We start from the raw sequence: 22,824 nt of genomic DNA on the forward strand, positions 1-22,824 counted from the left end.
CCCCCCCCCACCCACTCTCCAGTATGGCATCCGCGCGAGCAGTGTAGGCCAACAGCGGAGTATTCCTGCCGTGGCGCATTAGGGTAGTGTTTGCAACACATACGAGTGTTTGTATGGAGGTAACGGCGGTTAGAGTTGTGCTTCGTATGTGCGAGCAACAGAAGGTATGCAACATGAATGATGTCGAGTGTAACACCACGGCCTTGCACCACCAACCACAACAGCAACACCACAAACGGCCACCAATGCCGCCTTAGCTACGAAGCAGTTATAGGTGTCGTCCTCAACCACCACCACTGCCACCCAGAGCAGAGCTGCTTGCTTGCAGGTTCAACTTCAAGATCGCCATGACCGCCCTACCAAACCCTCTATGCCTTGCCCGCCCATTCAGGGTCGTGTCCGCCATGCGTTGAATGGCTATACCTCGTAACCTTACCACACCTAGCTGGCCCATGGTAACCTTAACATAATATCTCTTCGGGCTATTCTCCATGGCTTATTTGAACCACCTCCACCACCACCGCAGTCGCTAGGAGACGCCACCCGCCTTGCAGCCATCGACGATCATGTATTTATATATATATATTATGGCGCCAGCTATGCTATCCCTACCCCTACGAGTATCCCTATCCCTATCCTATCAAGCGCCCCCTTCCGTAGGCCTCCCCATCCGCCCCAGGCTGTTTCCATTGCTCTAGCCCTCCCTGCAATCATGTCCACGAAGCACCAGTCAAGATCCAGTGAAGACCCAGTTAAGGCCCAGTTAAGATCCAGCCTCTGCCATCCATGCGGACCATGGACCTTGCCGGTATCTCTCCGTCGTCACCACATCCGGGCAATCATGTCACCACCCTCCCTCCGCTATGCTCATGAGCTATACCTCCGTCCATGTCGGTTGCTTGTGAGGGTGCTCTTGTGCTGGCCTAGTTTGCTATACCTCCACGCACCAGATCCTACCCTCCGACGGCATTATTTCCCATTTACAGCGCTGCTGCGTTCGCATACGGGCTCCCGGCTCCGGGATCGAGCAGGAACCAGGCGTGGGCCTGAGTGCCAAAGGTCGAACATAAAACTTGAGATATAAAGAGCACACCTTCTGCGCTCGGAGTCGCCCAACGAAAACAAACGCCTCTTGATCATTTCTGTACCACTAACAGGACGTTGGAACCATTTCTGGAAACTTCGATATATTCACTCTGCGAGTATATATAATCATGAGCTTCTGCCTTTAAGCGTCCCGACCTCGCCATACCCCACTGCGTTTAGATTGTCATCCCTCTATATCGAATAAGATTCAAAGTCGCTGGCCTACTTTGCATGTCCAAAGCACCCTACTGCTCGAGTTAGTTGTGGTTCCCGTTTCCTCTTATTCTTGTTCTTACTCTCACTCCTGTTGCCGATCTACGTCATCTTTCTCTGTCCTTGCCCTCCCACAACATTGCTCCCTCATATGTTGTATTCATACAACTGCACCTTGCTGACTATTCATAGACTTCCCCTGACAACTTGTTTATTTGCCTCGCCTACCTCATTAACAGTTGACGACAATTCCACCGTGAATCTCAGCAAACGTGGCTTCCATCTCGACCACCATGGCTGTTCCTGGTTATTGCAGCCATTCCTTCATACTGCTGAAGTCAGAATCTACATTGATCCAATGGGTCTGCTCCATGTGCCACTCTGGACCACATTGGTACATCTACGAGTGCAAATACTGCAAACTCAAGACGTGCCGGCCGTGTGTTAACAAAATCTAACAAACGTATCACTTTTTATTCGTTTGTCTGTCCCGTCGGTAAGTTCCCTCCCCCTGGCTCTTCTGCAATCACTTCCCTCACCGCCGGATGGAGAGATGTGCTCCTCGATCTATGTATCACATTTCGTGACTTTATATGCTTTCTTCTTTTTCGATTCAACCGATTCAACACCTCAGAGCTGGAACAGGAACTAACCTTTCCATGCAGCGCCATCGATGTCCCTATCTCTCACATCCTTCGCACATCGCCGTTTGTCTTCCGTCCCGTCTCGTATTGCTCAATTTCATGTCGCTGCTCCAGTCAAAAATTGTAACCCTCCACCGCAAAAGAACGCAAAGGAGGAAAAGAAACCCTCGCTCGCTGGTGGCTTTTCAAGTAAGCCACTAGTGCCACACCACCAAAAGCCATCTCTCATGTTGATACCTGTTATGCAGCGTTTCGTGTACGTGCGAGAATGCATCATGCAGGAGAAGCTGTCAGTTCAGGGCCGCGGGCTGGGCTGCAGATGGGTGCAGGATGCGATGCAAGGGCGATCACCTTTCCAAACAGGGCTCGACCACAAACTTTCAGCTGTGCCACCCTCACAACAATAGGCGATTTATCGCTGTCATCGCGCCCAGAATATCCGCTCGGAATGTGGAATCGACCCGTAAATGAAACAACAGTTCAGCTATAAAACGAACGATAGCCACATCCTGGCCCCAACTACCTCCTCTTCCTACTCCTGGCCTGACACAATGCAACGATTATAGCGACTGCCTCGTTTATGGCAGATTCGACTCATCTTCAGCCGGCAACACACAACGCATGGCAGATGTCACATGTCATATCCGCTGGCCATCCTCGCCACTTTTCGTACCATACAGGACACCTGGCTAGCACTTACCAGATCGCCCAACGTGGTCTGACCTGTTTGGCAGGATTTGTCACCCACTTGCCTTTTTCTGGTTTTCTATTTTGAACCTCCAAACATCCTTGTACTGTAAACTTTTGTTGTTCTTTGCCTTTCCGCTGCTTTGCCAAATTTGGTTAGCGGAAAGTCCTCTCCTGTTTGGCATGGCTAGACTGGGCCCTGCCTACCTAGCTCTATTTGTTTCTATCACTTTGGGCAGCGGAAGGCCAGAACCTTCCCTCTGGCGCTATGGATGGATTCCGTACTGATTATTACCCCGTCTTGTGGTGTTCCGGTGTGTTTTCTATAGAATTTATGATTTGCTCGCGCAAAATATGGGAGGAAAGAACAGATATGGAAGGAGTTTAAAAATAGACTTTGTTACGGCGTTAAAGGCCATCCGATACCAATAGATCGTACAATGCAGGCTATGTTGAATTCATATAGCAGGCTTATTATGGGCAGTATTTATACTACGTTAAGAGCAGTAGGTAAAGATATAGTAACATCTTAACGAAACTGGAGCGTCCACATCATTCGACGTGGAAATATCCAATACTCACTAATTTGAATCCCCAAGATAAACCGGCAATGAAGACGGTAGGCCACTTCATCTTTCCCTTGGCTGTAGCGAGGCAGGTCGTAACCTAATGGCCTTGACTAATTGAGCATGTTCTGCGTTTATCCTCTTTTTCGATTTCATTGAGCCTTCCATGGCACAACGGCATTTCTCATCCTTCACCACATCCTTCATTCATTGCTATGCTGTCCTTCAATATAAAGTGGGTTTCATGGCAAACTTTTAGTATCTAGTAAAAAGCTGTTCTATTACTCTTCCTTGATTGCGGTTACCGTAGATGGAAACTGGGCAGCATGCTGCTTCCCTTTCTGGTTTTTTCAATAGTTGACTTATATATTAATAGTTTGAACGGATGATGTACTGCAACACACAGGGAGTGTTGGAAATTGCCCCCCCCGTCCACACTAGATCTCAACGCATATATTGTTAAACAGATTTTGCGCTTTTGTTTTGTTTGCTTATGTGTTTATGAATATGTACGTGTCACATGTAATGGTGATAGGAGGTTGGGAGAAATGGGTGGAGGAAGGGTACAAGCAGAAGGCTGTGCAACATCGTTTCATATTTCCACAAAGCACTTTCAGGGATGATGTCCTAGAAGTTGAGAAGGCCGGTTTTGATACCAAGAGCACGGAGGCGTGGTTGCACACGAGCAATCAGGACTTTCATTATTCCATTTTAGGGTGACAGTATTCTTGATACCCCTTCCATAGCAGTTGGCAGGTGGCTAGTGGTGGACCAGTTGATTTACCATACCACAGCACGGATTCTAGAGTTTTGGAGTAGACACAGTTGTCTGCTAAGCATCTGGAAAAGGGAACGATGGCGTTTTGCCCCAGCTAAGAAGAGTCGTCCCTAAATTGCAAACTAGATGGCCTAGCTATAACGAGTGGTACTTTGAGAGCCATAATACGAACTTGAGATTTTAGAGGTTTTGGGATGTAGCATGATATAAGTTCACAGAAGATCCAAATAATCGATGATAAATAGAGCCTGATGATAAGTCTCATATAGCACCCAGAGTCTCGCAGATACGATACTACCGGCAAATGCTGGCTGTTATATTCATTTAGACCCTTGAGGATATTTGCCCCCAATATAGAGTATAAGAGAGAGGTAGTTGTACGGTATACGGATATGATGGACTGGTACGGAATCGCTCCTGGGTTTGGGGGTTTTCTCTGAGCTCGTGGTCAAAGATATGTTAACTATTTCCAAAGAGTAGAGAACGAGCCCAAGTAGGACATAACGCTTAGAGCCATGGAAATCGTTACCTACCTAGGTACTTATCTAGATGGTCTTGATCGTCTCGCGGAGATGCTTCACTCTGATGCGACCAACTCCAGAGAGCGTTTATAGTGTTCGGAAAATATTATCGTTTATTGTTGCCTTGAATTGCCACCCCTGGATACAGTGATTGAGCGCGACTTTATCCCTTAATGGATCCTTTGCCAAAGGATAGCGACCCATACGCCGTCAAGGAGACTTTAAAATTTGATATATAGAGCCGGAGAGGACTCGATGATAGGAAGCAAGAGAAAGATTGATTGTTCAAACGTAACCTAGGACTATTCATGGCCCTACAGCAGATGGGCTCTGGTGAAGCTGATCGGTGTGAAGTTACTTGAAACAGCAAAGACAACACAGATTTGAGGCTATTCGGGGGGTTTCTAACATGCAGCGCTATCGCTAAAACAGTAAAGTTCTGGATGTGGACTTTATTCTATTCAGGGTTAGCATTTTCACGAGGACCCCGCTATTGGAGAGTCTAGACCCTCGCCAGTGTGGCGCAAGTGCTGAGTAAAGTGGCTGACAATGCTGAATAACAATCACTCAATCAAAACACTGCGATGTCAACATGATGTTGTTATTCTTCAAAAGCAAACAGTAATCATTTTCAATTACTTTGTAGTCCTTATTTCCTTCTCTAATAATCTCCTACCTTCTCGAAGCCGAGGCCAACTCTATATATGAAGCTCTTCATATCCCTTTCTTCCATTTTCTTCATTTCTCTCTCAGTATACTTCACTACCCCACTTCAAGAGCTGTTTAATAGCCTCACAAGCAAAAGTTATAGCATAGCAACAACGAAGTCAACTTCCACAACCACAATATCCCAACCAACTTCCCCGGATTCATCATCATCTATGACTACTGCGAATACTATCAAAGCAACCATGTCCAAAGCTCTCGCCCACGCAAAGATCGTACCCCGCTGGTCCAATGAACGCGGACACGCAGATCACGGCTGGCTGAACACATATCACACCTTTAGCTTCGCTTCATACTACGACCCTCGGTTCCAGAATTTTGGCAGTCTCCGAGTGTTGAATGAGGACCGGGTTAGTGGCGACAATGGCTTTCCTACTCACCCACATCGCGATGCCGAGATTTTCAGCTACATCCTTAGCGGCGAGTTGACGCACCGGGATAGTATGATCAAGAGGGGTTCCGAGGCCAAACAAGGCGACGACTTTTATAGGATGAAGAGGGGTGATGTGCAATTTACAACTGGCGGAACTGGTACGTTCTCAATCCCTGTTCAGCTCCTCGAAACTGCACCTACTAAGGATCCTCGCAGGTATTGCACATTCCGAACAGAACGAGTCGGATGAACCAGTCCACTTCCTTCAAATATGGGCTTTGCCATGGGGCAAAGGCTTAACGCCCCGCTACCACACTAAGACGTTTGACGAATACCTCAAACGCGCAGCGTTCCTCCCCATCCTTTCGCCACTGAAAGCAGGCCCTGGGGCATCGCCAGCAGAAGAAAAGGCCGCTGAGCCAACATTAAAGGACACCATACCCATCCATGCAGATTTAATCATGGCAGCAGGTATCATCGGCGTCGATAAGCGATTTAAGTGGACGGTTGGAGCAGATGCTGTTCGCCAGACCCAAGACAGACATGTCTACATTCACGTTCCTATGACTAAGAATGGAAGTGCGAAGATTAGGATTGATGGAAGGGAGGACGCCGTTTTAGGGGAGGGTGATGGAGCTTTTATCTCAAATGTCAATGCTGGTGATGTGCTCAGCGTGGAGAGCGTGGGAGAGGCTGAGGCCGAGGTCGTAGTTTTAGACAGCGACTAGAGCATGCGCTCTTTGTCTAGGCTTAATTATACATGTTTCTAAGCATTCTTCTTCTATTTCGAGAATTTATAGCGACTTGAAATTGCTTAGGTGTTCATGTTCTCATGCGACCTAGTATCGTACATTTCCACTGCGCGTTGAGATGGTGAGTACAGTCCGAGGCTGCAAATGTACCCAATACAGATCTATTGGAAAATTACATCAACTTTATAGTTAGTTCATCAAAACCCTTTCCGCCTGAAGCCAAAAAGGAATTTCCTCACTGAAAATTCATTACGAAGATTCAACTCCTGGCATACGAAGTACTGCATCGAAGTCTATCAGTTGTTTTCACGGACCGCTTATTGACATATTAGTACGGATGATGATTATATATTATTTGTTATTTCCCGACTGTTATCTATACCGCTTTCATAGTTAGAGACTATTCCACCTCAGCCAACGCAGCCTAGGATAGGTCGAGCCTAGCCACGACTCCGAGTGATCCGAATCCAAGGATCGATGCGATTTTGCCAATGTTCCGTGACCATACTAACCAAGCGCCATTCACCCCAATCACCAATTCCAACCCCAACCCAAAACTCCCTATACCTGTGCCTAATCTAACTCTTTCTAGGGTCCTAGTTTATCTCTAACAATGCACAAAATTCCATTATCGGGGCAGACCTTGCTGCGATTCAGCTGCTTATCATACGGACCCGTCGGCCCGCCAACATACTTATAAAACCCAAAGAAAGGAGGCGGCTGTCTCTTGTCATCCTTGGCATATTGCTGGTCTCCCCATTTCCCCTTGAAATTCATAGCTTGCACCGGACTCCCATTTATACTTTCGAACGTAGAATCCGCCGGGTGGAAATTGTAGAAGAATGAAGAGAGTGTAGGGTCCCAGAGTAGCCCTTTAGATGTGTTATCGACGAGGAGGCCATCAGGAAGATTCACGTCTGGGATAGTATGGTCGTGTTTTCCGGTGATTGCGTAGTTGGCGTGACTGCCTCGCGCCGAGTATGCGACGGGACGAATGCCCAACTTTTCCACGGCTTTGTAGGTAAATGCTTGTCCGTTGCTGTGCTGAGAATACCAGACGGTCTGCGGGACGCCGTCCTGGAACCGCACCATGTTATGCTCCCAGTCTCCGATGTGGTCGCCGAGTTCCTGCCCTAGTACCGTATTGCCTTGATTGTAGGCGTAAAAATACATGTAGAATGCATCGACGAGGCCGCTGCCGTGGTCGGTGGTTATAACCGCGGCGGAAGTTGCTTGGTTGGTTTTCCCTGTCGAGTCTGGGGCCACGCCCTCGAGCCAACTCGGCGACGTTGTGACGTCAATGTTGGACGTCAGATACACGTCTTTACCGCCGTTGCCAACTGCATTCAGGGCATCTAGATTCTCGAGTACCAGTGGAGATGGAGGGTTGGGGAGTTCCGTGAGGTTGATGTCCGGGTGTGTATTTGCAACTTGCGCCCCAAGGTCTGAAGGAAAATACACCTCTTTGGTGTCCATATAGACCAGAGGAGCTGCATTATTCGAGGTCAGCATTAGCATGGAAGCCTTGGGACGCTCATCTATCTGCCACATACCATAGTCAAGCACATATTGGGGAACGCCTGCTACAACGAGGTGGGGGGAAAGCGGCGGCGCAGGTCGCGCCAGCGCAAGGCCAAAAGGCCAAGCGGCGAGCACCAGCAGCGAAAGGGAGATCATGATCTATATGGGATGCCCAGGTCAGCTCCTGTGGGTATATATCCGTGGATTGGGAGCGGCAATGAATGTCTGTCTGACCAAGACCCAGACTTTATAGCAATCTGGCAACCCTGGGACTCTCCGGTGGCGCACTGCATCTGGTGGCAGCACCGCTTTCCCTTCCCCTTTCTCCAGGTCGTGGATCGCCCTCATCCCCTCCCTCGTCCCCTTCTCATCAACAGCCGTCATTTCGAGCTTCCCCATTCATATGTTGCAGCTTGTCAGTACGGCGGACGTAGGATTGCCCCGAGGCGGGTGTAGCGACTCCACAGGACGCCTCGCCCCGAAACAATCTTGATTCCGAGAGGAACCCAGATCCAGCGCGCGAATAAGAGGGCGCCGACGATCGTCGTGGCCAGGCTGGCTGGGTACACAGCTCAATGGAGCTCAAGGGAGCAAATGGTAAAGGCGGATGCCGGTGGCGGGCGGCCGCCGGATGCATGCAATGCGCCGGCACAACGATACTATATCCAGGAAGAAATACGCCGATGCAACGGGGCAGGTAGTAAAGAAAGGCTGTGCTCCGAGCGGATAATGTACTGTATATGTGAATGTATGCGAATGAAATCTGATTTTATACAGAGCCAGCTCGTGCACGTGGAGACCAGCCAGCAGTGCCTTTGGTTTTGGTCGCGGTCTCGTCTCAGTCTCAGTCTCAGTCTCAGTCTCGGTCTCAGTCTCGGTCCTAGCCCTAGTCCCAGTTGCGATCCAGCTGTGGCGGCCAGCAGGACAGTTGTTGGTGATCCGGAGGGGAAATGACAAGATCAAGGGCGTCCTTGAAAGAGGCTGTGGAACGAAGAGCGAAGGATCAATTAGCCTCCGTCGACGAATTATAGCGCCCGCTCGGAATTCGCCCGAGACTTCGAGCAAGCCGTGGCTGATGATCAATCACAACTGCGGCCAAATCAGAGTCCAACGGATCACATTGTCTATTGGGCAGTAGCCAGGAGACAGAATACTTCCACAGCGGCATCACGAGACAAGGCCACCCAATTAACTCGTCCTCAGCAGCACCTTGGAACGGCTGTCTTGGAGGCTGATCATGCTGCCGACAACAACTACGCAGCTCCAGTCCATCGGAAGTATCCCATGCCTTGGCTGTATTGAGCAGCTGATCCCTTACAAGAATTTCATGGAACGACGACAAGCTCCCGCGCACCTTCGGGAAATATGCCATATGTTAACCTTCAGAATTAACCAGAGTTAGAACAGATACGAGTGCGCTGAAAACACAATATCTATATTGCGCTAGAAGCCCATCTGAAGAGCCGTGATTTGAGTGTCAAGACTGCTGGTATCAACGGAGTTGAGGCTCTCGGTGAGCTTGCTGGTGACTTGTCTAGCAGCCGAGCAGTCAAGGAGTCAAACAGAATTGAGAATAATAGCTCGATTCAAGTCCAAACACACGGTATCATTCATTACACGTCTATTCCGAAGTATGGGCGATGTTAATCTACCGACATGACGGCCACAGCCCCGCTAGGCAGTTCAGCGATAAGTCCAGCGATAAGTCGATATGGTCCTTCATCTGGAGCTTTGCCAACCCGTGAGCACTCTACTTTTCTTGGAGATAGAATTATATCGCAGCCTACCCACATCTTGTCATTAGAACTTGCTACGCCGCCCATGCAGATTGCTCCTTTGGAGTGGTAGGGCGACGCCCTCCAAGGAGCCCTGGAATCAGCATGCTACGTCAACTGCCCAACCACTACTAACCCCCGAGACCCAGAACATGGCCCAGATGAACAAGTCTAGCCACCATCGATAAGGAAGCCAATACACGTAAGTTCCTCGTTCTTGTTTTATTACTCCTAATACATCACCTCACATTTAAATAATGGTTCTCTCAAGGGGTTGAACTGCCCTCAGGGAGGATAATGGTTATGTGAGCCAAACCATAGGGCGACTCCCCTTGCCGACCGAGACGTTGACTTCAGTTTGGAGAGGATGTTGTGTATAGAGCTCAAATTGACGCACGTATGGGCGGGTTTAGCTAGCGTGGCGCTCGTGGGGTTTATCTAACTACCCATAGTAGCACGATTGAGAATAAATACCCTTCCTAGCGATTCACTACCTATATACAACTTGTAGATTGTCACCTGACTATACCTACATCACAACTTTGTATAGAATCAACTACCTACCTACCTTTAGGTAGTAATCAACCATGTCAATTTATATATTAATTATGTGATTAACTTGGTTGTCAACATATCCAATCCAACAGATAATAAATCTTTAACCTCGGCCTCGTCATGCCGCCGAAGTTTAACCTTGTCTAGTCAATGGTGGGGTTTCCGACGGGACGGCTTGATGGTTGACGGCCGAGTCTCATCAACTTATGTGCTTCACTTAATTCTCAAAGGTGCCAACTTGTGTCAACAAATCGTCTTCTAGAGCCTGTTGTTTATTTAATGACATACCTATTCCTACGAATTTTACGACAACACGCAATTTGGTCAACTTTTCCCAGACAGACGGACCCAGAATTTACAGGTTAACCAGTGAACCACGGAGAATAGCAAGACATTGAACAATTCTAGTCCTTGATCTGGGATTATTGCCCAAGGCCATATTACCCTAGGAATGGTAATCCGGCATACCAGAAAACATGTCACAACTCTTCCGCAATGGCCGCTTCTTCACAGCACCCACTCGGAGCGAACCCGCTGAAGAGACCGTATTCGCAGACTGCATCATAGTAAACGATGGCATAATATCACACATAGGTCACGAGAGTGATGTCGAGGTGCAGCTCATCAGGGGAGAAGGATCCCCAGTGGTAGACCTGCAAAACCGAATCGTGGTGCCAGGATTCATTGATGGCCATATGCACCTCCTCATGCTTGGCCAAGCCCTCACGAAGCTCAGCCTAGAAGCGTGCAAGAATCTAGAGGACATCCGGGCGGCGATCAAGTCGTATGCTGGGCTTCATTTACAGGCACCCAGGATACTATGTCGGGGTTGGATGCATAGTATGACAGATGGACAGGCGCTGGCGAGTATGCTGGACGATCTGGACGAGAGGCCTGTCTTTATCGACTCGAAGGATTTGCATTCGACATGGTGTAATACCGCTGCTTTGAAAGAGCTGGAGGTCGACTCGGTAGCGGATCCCGTTGGAGGGAAGGTTCATAGGGATGAGCATGGTCGACCGTCTGGACTGCTGAGCGAGACGGCGGCTCAAATTTTCGTATGGCCTCATATTGCCCGTGTTGCTTCGCTGAAAGAAAAGCTTGGCGCGCTGAGAGGTGCTTTCCATGCCTATACCGCTGCGGGATATACAGGAATAGTCGACATGGCGATGGATGAGAATGCATGGGAAGCCTTGCAAATTCTGCGCTCGAAGGAGGATATCCCATTCCGCATCGCAGCATATTGGCTTATCCAGCCTTCCACCGACAAAGAAAGGAACTTGGCACAAGTTGATCAAGCAATTGCTCTACACCAGAAGTTTAATGAGGGTACATCACCAGATTTCCGAATCGCTGGTATCAAGATCATCTGCGATGGAGTCGTGGATGCATGTACGGCCGCTCTTTGCGAGCCCTATGCCAACGGTCTCTCTGCTGAGTCCCTATGGCCTGCTGAGATGCTGTCTCCTGTCGTCCAACGAGCAGATTCAGCCGGCTTGCAATGCGCCCTTCATGCCATCGGTGACCAGGCCATTAAAATAGCCATCGATGCACTAGAACCTTGCTGTCAAAGGGGAAAGGGGGGACGAAGACATCGCGTCGAACATCTCGAGTTAGCCTCACTAGAAGATGCAAAACGACTCGGACAACTCGGCATAACCGCGTCCATCCAACCTGTACATGCCGACCCAGCTATACTTCGCGCCTGGCCCAACCTCATTGGAAAGCACCGTTGCAGCCGCGCTTTCGCATATAGAGAATTCCTCGCGGGAGGGGCAACTCTCGCCTTGGGTTCAGACTCGCCCACGGCTCCCTTTACTCCCTTATCCAATATTTATGTGGCCTCAACCCGACGATCAGCAAGGGAACCTGGCCTGGAAACGAAGGTGAACGAGAACTTTGCCATTTCTCTAAGTAGTGCGTTTTCTGCTGCCACTACTGGGGCTGCATATTCATGCTTTTCAGAACAGCGGGTAGGGAGCTTGAGAAAGGGGCTGAAGGCTGATTTTGCGGTGCTGGATATGGAGTGGGCGACGGAGGATTTGCTGCATGCGCGTGTGATACAAACGTGGTTTGAGGGGAAGATGGTGTATAGCCAGTCATGATGAATATAATAATGAAAGGCAAAGGAGGCAATGAGCCCCATTTTTTGAACTGGATATCGTTTCCCCTCGTTCAGTATATATTAAATGCTCATAAGCCCCGCTCTCTAGCAGAATAGATAACCCATGTCTTCGCACCTTTTAGATTTGGGGCATCAGGCTACCTTGAGCCTCCAGGCAACACCTAGAATCGCAACCCGGTTTTAATGAGGCCATCTAGAGTCTGATATAGGAGTGCAGCGGTTCAACGAGCCGAACCTAAGCTTCAAGCCTACCGGCCGTGGTTACTGGCTGGATTTCGAGTCGCACGGGCTCAACGGTTTGTAGTTAGGATAGTTGTCGGTGGACTCTGTTAGTCATTCCATCGACCGAAACTGTGGCGGCTCATGATACAAGCAGCTTGAATCTAAATACACATTTGGGAGCCAGGAGCTCCGTTGCCAGTTACCTGTTGGAATGAAATGTATATATCAACCATGGCCGCACGATGTAGGATATTTTACGCGCTAAAGAGCCAATTAGGTCCCCGAATACCGAATCCACTGCCCTCAACACCAGAATTGTTAAAATGGGTATCGATATTATGAGTGTTCATAAGCCACGGCGCCGACAATCTACCAAAGTGTAGATAAAATTTCACGGGCCTTCATACGCATCGGGATCATAATCTGGTATAACGGTGCGAACATTTTCGATCTCCTTCTTTCCTAAGGCGACTCCTTCAAAATTAACAGGTAAACCCGCCCCGGACCTAGCCAGAAATCAGCCTCATTCACATAATAGCGAGAATAGAAATAACTCACTTCAGAAAGTCAACTTTTATGTTACGAGCCTTGTCCCTCAATGCGACCTGGCCTCTGTACACTTCCAAGTTGGCGATCCTTTCGATGGTGGTCCAGGAAGTACCGTGCTTTTCGATAAGGCTGATTAGCTCTGTCTCGTCTGCCTCTGACCAACGGGTTCGTTTCTGCGTCGAGGAAGCCGTGGCCCGTGCTAGTCCAAGTCGCGCCCTTGCTTGTCCTAGTCGCGCCCTGTTCGCTCGAGCAGCGCTCTTGATTTCTGCAGGTGTTGGTCGTGGGATATCCTCCTCAACATCTTCCTCGTCGGACTGAGCCCTCGCGCTAGCTTGTAACCGCCTCTCTAATCGTTCTCGATTTCTGCGCGCAGCTTCTCTACCATCTCTAGCTTCTAGATTATCCGCACGTATGCGCTTAGGAGGTCGCTCATCATGCGAGGGAGCGCGATGGCGGGCTGGATGAGAATTTTCTCTAAGGGTAGGATTTGGAATTCTCTCATCATTTTGAAATCCTTCGTCCTGGCTGACATCGCTGCCCTCAGACGCTTCGCGTGATTGATAGCCACGTTTGCGGTTCGCCGCAACCTCTTGGCTGTAGCCATCCCAACCTACCTTATGGGCACCAGGTTGGCGGTCAAGGAGGCTTCGTTTCTTCAAAACTTTGCCATTAGAAACGGGCCGGTTCTCTTTGTTTTGTTCGCTGCTGTAAGCGTTCCAAGCGGAAAGGCCAGGCCGTGCGGTGCTAGGGATGCCCTCTTCATCTTCTTCGTCTACGACAGGTCGATATTCGTCAGACTGTTGAGTTGCGGCCACCGAGGCCGCTAGGTCCTGCTGCTTGGACGGCCTAGCGTGGTGAGAGTTGAATGGATACGAGGATGATTCCGGGATAGCTGGCTCGCTAGAGGAAGGGTCATTGTAAGAGGATTGATGTCGCTTGATATCTAGCAAACGGCGCGCGTTATTCTTGGTGAATAGGCTTGTTTATGTTAGTGACATGAGGGTTCTAATTACTTAAGAGAGGTGTCTAGCACTATCATTATGAAGGGAGTGTGGGGGGGAGAGCCAAATTGTGCGTGGGCATACCTTTTACCAGGAACGGCACGAATGACACCTGGCGTAGGTGGCCGTCGAAGCGGCTCCGTAACTGGACGTGGTGGTTCGTGGTTAACCAGCATCTTAGCGGTCAGCTAAAAACATCATGGTTAGGAAACATCTTACTAACTGGTGTATCACCAACGTCCATCAATTCGATAATATGGTTCTTAATACTTTCCACACCTCCTTGGTTTCTGATGCTCTCCAGAATTTCATCCAGCCTTGACCTGCACCAAAGGACTAGATTGCAAAGGAAGAGGGGCCATGGGAAGAGCTCGTCCAGCCGCTCAGAGTCAACTAAGTCGCCCTGCTCAGCTGCCTCCTCGTTCTGACGGAATGTAGAGCGAAGGGTGTCCACCCTCGCAAGTATCTCTTTGGCATGACCATCCGAGTTTGGCGGGCCTTGCCGCATGATATCTTTTAGCCTCCCATTGCTACGAGCATGCTCATAGAATGATACCTCTGGGTCGCGGTTAGGTAAGGGGTCGTAGAAAGTAGCTGCCAAGATCTCATCGGGATCCCAATCTTCCTGCTCCTCCCTGAGTTGTAGCTCTGAGATTGCGTAATGAGTTCGGATGTCCAGGCCCATGGCAAATGTCTCATCAAGTAGCCTGCTGTTTCCATATTCAACATTAATATCAAAATTCGTGACAAACACCTCGGGAAAATAAATGTCCAGAGCAGCGAGCAGGTGTGGCATCTTCTGACTCTCTTTCTCGGTAACTAGAAACTCTTTAGTCAATGTTGCAAGATTGGCTGCATGAAGAACAGCATCAGGACGAAAACCCCCCTCCCCAGGATCTTGATTCCAAAGAAGCTTGCGCAATATAAGGCCCGTTGTGATATAATCATCACTCCCGAAGTTATCCCGGGGAGGTTTGAAAATGGATTCGCCGTATTTGAGTCCTTTGGCGCGTCTCGACCCGAGAACTTTTAATTCCTTCACAATCGCCTTCACCAGATCGTCCGTGGCGTTCGCTGGGGCAAGCATGTCGAGAATCCTGCACGAGCTCCTCAGGAGGTCGGGGAGGAAATCGACCAACTCCATGCGATCTAGTGTTGCTAACTCGGTCATGGAATGGGTTGTATGGGCGGCGGTCGTTCCTGACATCTCGGACACGCCGCCAGGAGATTGGGAGGGTGACCATTCGCCAGCAACTCGATTATGATGATGAGGGGGTTCGTCCGTAATATCTTCCTCGTGCTGGGACTCTTTCTCTTCTTCGGCAACAATTGATAAATCTGGGGAACAGGTCAGCGAGGATTCTTATGGGATAACACGACTGCGCGGGTCCCCGACCTGTAATGACAGCCGTCCGACGGGCGTTTCTTGTTCGACGACCTGTGCGCGAGCCAGCGCCGGAGTTGCCATCTACCACTTCCACGCCCGCCTTCCGTATGGCACTTCTCGTCCTTGTACGGGACTCTGATTCTGCATCACTTCCACTAAGCTCTACACTTGCGCTTCGTGTTTTACGCCGTGGTTGAGGCGGAGTGCTGAAGCGACGAATGGAGGACGGTTGTGCTTGGGGAGGAGAAGTTGGCTGATGGCGCGCTGTAGACGATCGCGCAGATCGACTAGACATTCTGAAGTGGAATCGGCGTGCGCAGGTTCTTTTCGATTGTGGTGATTACCTACAGGTAGGTAGGTAGCTGTGGTATATTGATATTGCCTCGACACGTTTCCTGACAAGGTAACTTGAAGGGTCATTGGCATTATTATTATTGATATGGCGGGACATTAGTAGTCGCGAGAGAGGGAGAGAGACACAGAACGCGACAGGAACTCCAGGTCACGTGGTACCATAGCATGGTCGACTCAGGTACCTAGGTAACTACCTAGGTAGGTAGCTAGGTAGCTAGGTAGACTTGCCTAGTAGGTGCCTTACCTAGTGTACTATGTATAAAGACCATAGACTATGGATTATAGGGTAGAGAGTAGAGACTAGAACCTATTACTTAAGGTAGATAATACCTAGTACGGAGTGCATATGTAGACGTAGAGTACCTAGGTACCTTAGGTAGACAAGGTAGATACCTAGAGGATCATGACATATATACCTAGGTACCAAGACATCGAATAAACCCCCCTTAGCCATGCATAACGGCACATGCCTTCGAAGTACTAGGTACATTGGCATTCTGAACTACCTAATAATAAAGACACCTAGCACTACGAAGTACGTACTGCTAGTATGTACTATTTACGTGCATGTCCCCGGATGGCCGCCTGTTTACCTTATTACGAGTACTCCGTACTGGGCCTAGTACGACTACTTCTAGGTTGTACCATACATGAACTTAGGACAAAAGTAGTTTCTGGCGCCCAGCGCCCAGCGCCGTAGCGAGATCAGGGAGAGGATAGCGGTACGAAGGACGCACTCGAGCCCTGCTTTGGGCCTTGGGCATAGCATCCATAGATTTGCATTCATTCTTGATTTTTCATCCTCCATCCTCCATCCTCCATCCTCCGTCCTTTTTCTTCTCTTGTAATTCATACTGCTACTATATCTCGGTTTGTAGCCTTCAGTTCAGTTCAAAATTACAGTACGCCCGCCGCTTCAACGCACACCACGGACCTGGACGGCTCTCTCTCCTGACTCTCCACTAAACCCCCCCTTAAACCTTACGATCCTCCCATCTCCAGCCTTTGCCCCCAAATATATATGACAATGAGGTTCCGACGGCGCCCCTCGCCTCTTCTCCTCCTTCTCCTTCCCTCCTTAGCAGCTGCACTGTCAGCCGCTGCTCAGGAGAACATCGACTCCACCCTTACAAAACCTCCGCAGCCTCGAGATGCGAAGCTCGGCCCAGACGCCAAACCCACCCCGATCCCCGAAATCAATACGAAATCAAAGGTCGAGATAGGGACAAAGGATGCGCCGGTCGATGGGAAGGATGGAAAGCCACACGCGGGCCCCTGGGTTGGCATAGAGGAGACTATCCAAAAAGCCCCCAAGAAACCACCAGGATCCGCGACTGTTAAGGATAGCGAGTCGGAATTGTTATTGGGACCCGGAAACGAAGACCAAAAGAAGTTTCTTGGCCCGGACGGCCAGAAGATTCCCGCTGTCAACGATGGGGTGATGGATGACCCCCATAGGGCACCGCCAAAAGAAGGGACAACTGGCACAGAGGGCGGAGTAAGTGAGAAGGATAAGGCGCGGAAAGCGCACGAAGGGCAGACTGGAGAGAGGCTCGAGAAGAAACCAGATTCGCCCAAGGCGGCACCTCCGCTGCCGCCGAGTGAGCCATCCAAGTTGAGGCCAGACAAGGAGAAGGGCGAGAAGAGCGAGAAGAGCAGACCCAAGGACGCCGATGCCCATGATGATGGCATCGACAATCTCGGTGGACTTAAGGTAGGGACAGGATGAAATTTGCACCTAAAACAATCCGAAGCTAATCCCATATATAGAAACCAGAGGACCTAGCAGACAGACCGAAAGACCCCCATCACCCCATTCCCCCCTCCGCAGACAAGGACCATCTCGACATCTCCAAGCCAAAAACGAAACCCCCTTCCAACTTCCCGAATACCGCGCCCGAAGACGACAATGAGAGCATCATCCAGCCCCTCCATTCATACCTTTTATCCCTAACTATGATTCTCGTTTCTGAAATCGGCGACAAAACCTTCCTGATCGCCGCTCTCATGGCCATGAAACATGACCGACTCGTTGTCTTCTCCGCGGCCTTTTGTGCCCTCCTCATCATGACCGTTCTCTCTGCCGTGCTAGGTCACGCGGTGCCTACCCTCATCCCTGAACGATTCACTCATTTCCTAGCCGCAGGACTATTCCTCGTCTTTGGAGCGCGGATGCTAAAAGAGGGGTTGGCGATGAGCCCAAATGAGGGCGTTGCCGCCGAGATGCAGGAAGTTGAGATGGAGCTGGAGGAGAAGGAGCACCTAGCACGACGAGAAAGCCGTCGACGCTCCTCCGTCTCTCCCTACACCCTGGAGATGGGTCTTGGAGGCTCGAGAAAGCCACGCTCAGGGTCCCGTATCCCATCCCTACCGGGAAGTCCAGATTCAAGCCCCGACCGCTCGCCTTCCCCCGCTGGGTCAAATCTCAGAACAGCGCTTAATGGGTTAAGTAATCTCTTCGGTCTGCTCCTCAGTCCAGCGTGGGTACAAACATTTGTCATGACATTTCTGGGAGAATGGGGCGATCGTAGCCAAATTGCTACCATTGCTATGGCTGCTGGGGCAGATTACTGGTGGGTTACGGGTGGTGCTGTAAGCGGACATGCGATTTGTACCGGCGTGGCTGTTATTGGAGGAAGGGCCATTGCTGGTAAAGTCAGTTTGAGGGTTGGTAAGTTCAACTCCCTTTTCAGTGCCGTTTCCCATGTCGATTTTGCTTCGCCCTGAGCTGTCGCTGATAATCCGAGTAGTCACCCTGGGAGGCGCAATAGCTTTCATTGTCTTCGGCCTCATTTACGGATTAGAAGCCCTGTACGCATAACCTATCGTTCTCGAAAGTTCAGAAAGGGATACAAAATATTGTAATAATAGTAGGCAGTGGACGTAGTAGACTATCAAGACAAAACAGCTTTGTCATCCACCTTGGTGTACTATACTCTATGTTCAACATTCTCCTGATATATAGGATGGACACGGGAAATCACAAGGAGTCTGTTTTTGGTTGACTTTGTTTACAATTTTATGCATTTGTACAGGAGTTTACCTAGTGGCCAAATGGGAAGGGATAGGAACGAGCAGTGAACTGGACAAAAGTATAATAATAAATAGACGTTAGGTTGTGAAATTTTGAATCTAGCGTCCTTAGTCGATGGAATTTCATGACTTTGTGTTATCATTCACGGTGCACATATCTTTACTACGACTGATGAATTAGACCCTAAAATCCTATAATATTCTCTAGTATTGTACGGTATATATATAATTCAATCCCAGAGTACTGTAACATGACGTACCTATATACATATACCCCGTGCTATATGTAGTATAATCAACCCACTAAAATCATGTTAGTGTAAGCACCTAGTATAATGGGGTAGCTGTTGAGTGGCAAGTACATGGTTAATAGTGGTAGACATTCTTATAAATAATGGTCAGACCAGGCCCGTTTTATTATAGAACTCTTACACAGTTATGTTGCAGGAGAATGTATAAGAGAGTGAAGCGCGGAGAATCACATTATTTCATGTCAGGAGGGGATTGAGGAGAGAATTAATTTGCATGTAAATTGAAACTGCTTATTCCAAAATCCTCCTAGGCTGTACAGAAGCGGAGGGTTAAGATCACCATAAGCATCAGCAAAGTAGGGCGGAAAAGTGCATATATAATAACCCTCTATGGCATGCTCCTCAATGAGTCAACGGCGCTCCTCTGACGTAACATGATATCCCATGGAAAAACTCCGCGCTCAATGCTGCCCCACCGTATGTCGTACTTCGTAACCAGCGCGGCCTGTACATTCCCCAGCTCGCTCAACCGGCATCATAACGTAAAACGGAGAGATAAAACGAAAAGCGCAACAAATACAACACCCCGTACCTAGGGGTGCTTTTTAATGGATATCAAGTTTAGGCAATAATTCTTCATTTCGTCGTAAAATATCGTGCATTCCCTCAGGAAGGCCATGCAAAACCAAGAGTAACAACAGCTGTAGTTGGGCTCTGTCATGAGCGAATAAGGATATCGTTCCATAAAACCGGTCTTATCAATTCTCATCTTCCTCCTCGACTAGTGCAGGCGTTCGCCTCTCATTTCTCCTCTTCGGCCGTCGATGTCTCGAGCTGCTGATGTTGCTCGCTGAATCATCTGGCGCAAGCTCGCTCATCATATCATCTCCGGGATCCCAATCGCTCTCGCTGGTCATCTCGCTGGCTTCACCCCAGGGGGGCCTCTCATATCCCAGACCCAAACCCGGGGTACCCGAACCGATAATATCTGGATGGCTTGTGCGTCTAGACTGGAGGGACATAGAAAGACCTGCACCACGCTCTCGGAGCGCTCGTCGTACATATTCTGCTTTGCGGTGTAGACCTTCGAAGGCGTCTTCAAGAGCTTCCATGCCGAGGTAGATCTCCCGCTCAATTTCTGCAAGGATGGCAATTTCGGTTTCTTCGTCGTTGGAAACAGGGGCGCGTTGTGGAAGGGGGGTAGGGCCGCGAGAAGGGAATGCACTGCTGCCCATTGACGGGGAGAATGTTTGGTTTCGCAAGGGTGAGAATGGCGTGGTGGTTCTCGAGTTTGGTCCCTGGCGCGTTGCGGGAGACATAGGTCCGCGGTTAACATTTGCCGGTGTTGGGCCACGCGATGGTGCAGGAGAGGGATTTGTGGAGTCCGGTTCTGCCCCTGACCACAAGAAGCCGTCAAATCGGCCTGATGTTAAAATCTCCCATTCTGAGATATTGATACTGGACATTGTAGCAAGCAGATTGTGCAGGTGGGGATTCTTCAGAAGGTAGATGGCGGCTTCCGGATCGCGAGGAGGGAGTGGTAGCCTATAGAGTCTTTGCAATGACTGCACTGTCTTAACCATAAAATTTGACCGTGGTTTCCGCAATGGAGTTGGCGCGCGTGATGCAGGCTGTATAACGCTTGAACCAGTGATCAGTGCATTGAAAACAGGGCGGTCGTTCTGGTCGAGATGCGTTAAGATGGCAAAAGAAAGAGTCTCGTCATCGACTTCTTGAGGCGGGGCTGCAGCTGTTTGTGGACAGCTCGAAAGCCATCTATTGACCACCTGCTTAGTCTTCTTCGATTGAGCAAGATAATGTTCTCGATACTCGTCGGCAACGTCAGGATCTATCTTTACCGGGGATCCAGGTCTGGCACCCTCAGCACCATTTCGCTGGCTTCCCGCGAGATCTGCTAAATCCTCGCCGGCCTTCACACCAAGAGTTGCGAAATCGAATGCTGGCCAGGTGGGAAGTTCGCGCCGGCCACTGACCCACTCTAATACCTCGCCCCATCCGAGCCCTCGGGAGCCTTCATATGTGTCTAGATCTGAATTCTCGCAAATGACACAGAAGCAACCTTCAGGGGATAGATCTCTGTTGAAAACATTCTCTAATCGATCCAGTAACCGCCTAGCAACAGATCTATATCCAGTGGCCACTGCGAGTGACCCATTCTTAGCAATCACCGTTTCATACTGATCCAATGTATTGTAGAAAGGTCCAAAGATTTTCTCGATCTCTACGGGCATCGGGGTGGATGACCGCAGACCATTATATTGCGGATTGATTGCAGGGGTAGCTGAAAGTAAACTCTTAGGCGCAGGTCGAAGCAATCCTCCATTTTGCATGAGATAATCAACTTGAGGAATACTAATAGGCACCGTAGGAGGAGGTGGTGGCGGCGGAGGCTGTGGAGAATTGTAATCGCTGGAGGCAGCTTCGGGGGGTTGGAAGTGGATGAATGGTGACGGCGTTGACTTAAGGTCTGGTGGAGCGAACTGAGGAGTCTGTGTAGGGGTTTGGGGGGAGGAATCTTGTGTAGAACTAGGTGATGAAGCTGTGTTTAGGGCTGGTGGTCGTTCGTTAGAAGCTGTGGGTACAACTCGCTTTGGGGCAACCGATGTGAGGTTGGAGTCTGCTTTGGAGGTGGTTTCATCCTGTGAATAGCCTTCATCTGCCTTCTCATCTGCCTCGACCTTCCTCTCGCTAGTTGTCGCCCTCGGGGACTTGATGGCCGTGCTCGCCTTCGACGCCTTCGATTTGGCGGATACCTTCGAGCTATCGTCCTTATCCTTCTTGGCCGGTCTGCTAAACCAAGAGCTGCGTGAGCTGGGCCTCGGCGTAGAGTCTCCCTCCTCTTGCAGCTTTGTCAAGCGAGATGGCGTTGCCTTCCTCTCCTGCGAGAATTCTGTCTCTGGGGGGCTGGGCGGTCTTCCATCTTTCTGTACTGTCGCTCCACGAGAAGGCGTGGAATGCTCGGCCGACTTGGATCTCAACTTCTCTTCCGAACCCAAATCCGTCGACTCTGGTGTATAGACAGTTGGGTTCGCCTTTACTGGGAGCCTGAAACTCTCCCTGCTCGATATAGCCTCCTTGCTATGTGATTTGCTGAAACTGGGATACGGCAGGCTCGCCCTTGAAGTTGCGCCTGGTGCTGACGCTGTCCGGGCAAGCTCTGGAACGAGATCTGCCATGGACGTCGATGGCTCTGATATCTTCCCGTAATCCCTGTCCTTATCCTTTCGGCTTCGGTGGGGCGACTTCACCGGTTCGCCGGTCTTGGGGTCGATGGCTTTCGGTCTCGAGCTCTTGGACGATTTGTGCTTGCGGTTGGGGTCCTTCTCCTTTTCGGCTTTGGATCGATGGCGTCGCTCGCTCGGTCTCTCGTCGACTTCTGCTGCTGCTCCTCCTCCTCCACCACCATCGCGGTCCTTATGTGCCATGTTTTCGAAAAGACGCAAGTTCGATGTTTCCAGCGCTTAACGATCGGCGGGGGGGTGGGCTGGTTGGACAATGCGGCATGTGCGCTGCTGGAACGTTCACCGTGGGGGAACTCCAAGCTATGTAAGGATAGGATCAGGAGTTGTAGGTAGCAATAACACTGCCATCTAGAAGCAGGAAGAGAAACTGGCAATGGGTCTGGAATAAAGGCAGATCAGGTGGCTGGTTGGATTCGACCGCGGATGGAGTTGGGGCCAAAGT

General features: G+C 49.9%; 6 protein-coding genes across 6 annotated transcripts; 3 read left to right on the forward strand and 3 right to left on the reverse strand.

Annotated features, from left to right (window-relative positions):
* Positions 1-5,406: 5,406 nt before the first annotated feature.
* BP5553_09563 (uncharacterized protein) lies at positions 5,407-6,322 on the forward strand (the record flags this gene model as incomplete). The annotated part of the gene is made up of 2 exons (XM_032018186.1): positions 5,407-5,752; positions 5,811-6,322. 2 exons carry the CDS (start codon positions 5,407-5,409, stop codon positions 6,320-6,322), a joined length of 858 nt encoding a protein of 285 aa, XP_031865485.1.
* A 612-nt stretch (positions 6,323-6,934) lies between these two features.
* BP5553_09564 (uncharacterized protein) lies at positions 6,935-8,023 on the reverse strand (the record flags this gene model as incomplete). The annotated part of the gene is made up of 1 exon (XM_032018187.1): positions 6,935-8,023. One exon carries the CDS (start codon positions 8,021-8,023, stop codon positions 6,935-6,937), a length of 1,089 nt encoding a protein of 362 aa, XP_031865486.1.
* Positions 8,024-10,673: 2,650 nt separating this feature from the next.
* BP5553_09565 (Uncharacterized protein) lies at positions 10,674-12,302 on the forward strand (the record flags this gene model as incomplete). Its single annotated transcript, XM_032018188.1, has 1 exon — positions 10,674-12,302. One exon carries the CDS (start codon positions 10,674-10,676, stop codon positions 12,300-12,302), a length of 1,629 nt encoding a protein of 542 aa, XP_031865487.1.
* A 633-nt stretch (positions 12,303-12,935) lies between these two features.
* Positions 12,936-15,776, reverse strand: BP5553_09566 (uncharacterized protein; the record flags this gene model as incomplete). Its single annotated transcript, XM_032018189.1, has 5 exons — positions 12,936-13,050; positions 13,103-14,071; positions 14,179-14,282; positions 14,318-15,432; positions 15,491-15,776. 5 exons carry the CDS (start codon positions 15,774-15,776, stop codon positions 12,936-12,938), a joined length of 2,589 nt encoding a protein of 862 aa, XP_031865488.1.
* A 1,086-nt stretch (positions 15,777-16,862) lies between these two features.
* On the forward strand, positions 16,863-18,656 carry BP5553_09567 (putative GCR1-dependent translation factor 1; the record flags this gene model as incomplete). Its single annotated transcript, XM_032018190.1, has 3 exons — positions 16,863-17,549; positions 17,606-18,506; positions 18,586-18,656. The coding sequence occupies 3 exons, from the start codon at positions 16,863-16,865 to the stop codon at positions 18,654-18,656; spliced, it is 1,659 nt and encodes a 552-aa protein (XP_031865489.1).
* A 1,221-nt stretch (positions 18,657-19,877) lies between these two features.
* BP5553_09568 (Uncharacterized protein) lies at positions 19,878-22,565 on the reverse strand (the record flags this gene model as incomplete). The annotated part of the gene is made up of 1 exon (XM_032018191.1): positions 19,878-22,565. The coding sequence occupies one exon, from the start codon at positions 22,563-22,565 to the stop codon at positions 19,878-19,880; it is 2,688 nt and encodes an 895-aa protein (XP_031865490.1).
* Between the last annotated feature and the right edge of the window lie 259 nt (positions 22,566-22,824).

Source organism: Venustampulla echinocandica (genome assembly GCF_003357145.1).
Source record: "Venustampulla echinocandica strain BP 5553 chromosome Unknown scaffold_11, whole genome shotgun sequence".
Taxonomy (NCBI): Eukaryota; Fungi; Ascomycota; class Leotiomycetes; order Helotiales; family Pleuroascaceae; genus Venustampulla; species Venustampulla echinocandica.